The 1,758-nt window shown below is 67.1% G+C and overlaps 1 protein-coding gene across 1 annotated transcript in view; it reads right to left on the reverse strand.

Annotated features, from left to right (window-relative positions):
- PKP1 (plakophilin 1) overlaps positions 1-1,758 on the reverse strand; it is a gene marked incomplete at its 5' end in the record, with an annotated part of 28,553 nt that overhangs the window by 6,101 nt on the left and 20,694 nt on the right. The window contains 2 exons of the mRNA XM_010831126.1: positions 226-340; positions 1,695-1,758. Coding sequence (XP_010829428.1) covers positions 226-340; positions 1,695-1,758 — 179 coding nt within the window. The remainder of the gene's footprint in view (positions 1-225; positions 341-1,694) is intronic.

Here is a 1,758-nt window from a genome sequence, read left to right on the forward strand (position 1 = left end):
AGGGGGACGGAGGCTGCAGTCCGTCCACACGGCAGGAGGAGAGAGCTGGCCCCGGGGGTCGCGGTGCCTGGTCAGCCCCCCGGGGCCAGCTCTCTCCTCCTGCCGTGTGGACGGACTGCAGCCTCCGTCCCCCTTCCCGCCTCCGTCTCCGCTTCTGCCCGTCCGCGCAGGTGTGCAGAGTGCGGGTGGGCAGGCGGCTCTGTGGCCTTCTGGGGCCGCACTCACCTTGTCGTCACAGCGGTTGGCTGCCACGCAGTTCTGGACGTAGGCCATGAGCGAGTCGATGAGCCCCGTGTAGTTGCGCATGGTCTGGCGGCCCGCGTCTGCGGAGCTCAGATTCCTAGTGGAGGACACGGGGAGGGGCGGAGGTCACGAGGAGAGGGCAGAGGTCACAGGGAGGTTGGAGGTCACGGGGAGGGGATGGAGGTCATGCGGAGGGGTGGAGGTCACGGGAGGGGCAGGGATCACGGGGAGGTGCAGGGATCACGGGGAGGTGCAGGGATCATGGGGAGGTGCAGAGGTCATGGGGGGTGGAGGTCATAGGGAGGGGCAGAGGTCAGGTGGTAGAGATCACGGAAGGGTAGAGGTCACAGGGAGGAGGTGGAGGTCACGGGGAGGTGAAGGTCATGGGAAGAGGGGAGAGGTCATAGGGAGGGGCAGGGGGTCACAGGAAGGAAGTGGAGGACACAGGGAGGGGTGGAGGTCATGGAGAGGGGGCAGAGGTCACAGGGAGTGGGCAGAGGTCATGGGGAGGGGTAGAGGTCACGGGGTGGAGGTCAGGGGGAGTGGGCAGAGGTCACGGGGAGGGGTTGGAGGTCGTGGTGGGAGAGGAAGGCAGGGAAAGAGGACAGAAATGGAGAGGGAAGCAGATGAGACGAGGCTCTGCTCAGGCCTGGCTGAGGCCGGGGCGGGCTCTCCCTGGGCTCCTTCGCCCTCCTCTGTGCCCCCCTGGCCCAGAACTTCTACGTGTCCAGGGCTCTGATGCCGCTGGCAGCCTGGCACACACTGGACCCTCGTGGCACGTTCTGGGCAGGGCCCGGGGCTCCACCCACCTGGCCCTGCCTGGGGCTGCTGGACAGGGGGCTGGAGGCTCCCTGGAGGCGGCGTCCTGCCCCCAGCAGTGGGCTCGCCCCTGGGCAACCTGGGTGCCCCTTCCTGGTGCAGGTGGGGTGTGCCTGCAGCCGCCCCATTAAGGCCTCCATGACCCTGGCTCTGCACCTCCCCAGCCTCTCCCCTCGGCTCCTCGGAGGCTGCTGTTAGAGGGAGGCGTGATCCTGAATGCGGTCTGCTCCTCGTCAGTACCCACCACCCCAACCCCAGAGGCGAGTCCCTCCACCAGCAGCCCTCAGGGCCTTTGCCACGGGCTGGGGCGGAACCCAGGAAGTTCTGGCCAAAGCAGAGCCCTCTCACACCGGGGAACATGGCAGACGCTGTTAGCGTCACAGCCAGGAGGTGATGCACTGGGGCCGTCAGTACACTAGCATCTCAAAGACGCTCTTCAAGAACGCAAGAGCCAGGGCTGTGGGGTGCGGAAGGGTGGGCGGCTGAGCCAGTTCAGACACTCAGATCCACGCGTCTCCACTCAGACTCCTGGCTCAGGCCCCCTGAGTGCAGGTGGGGGTCCGAGCCTCATCCAGGCCCTCACCCCCAGCCCCTCTGAGCCCGGGCTTGGCCGGCTGGACCCCTGCCCTCACCTCAGGCAGCCGGTGGCGTTGAAGAAGACCTCGGGGTCCACGGGCTCACAAGACAGGTTACTGT

Source organism: Bison bison, unplaced genomic scaffold, assembly GCF_000754665.1.
Source record: "Bison bison bison isolate TAMUID 2011002044 unplaced genomic scaffold, Bison_UMD1.0 scf7180017864524, whole genome shotgun sequence".
Lineage (NCBI taxonomy): Eukaryota > Metazoa > Chordata > Mammalia > Artiodactyla > Bovidae > Bison > Bison bison.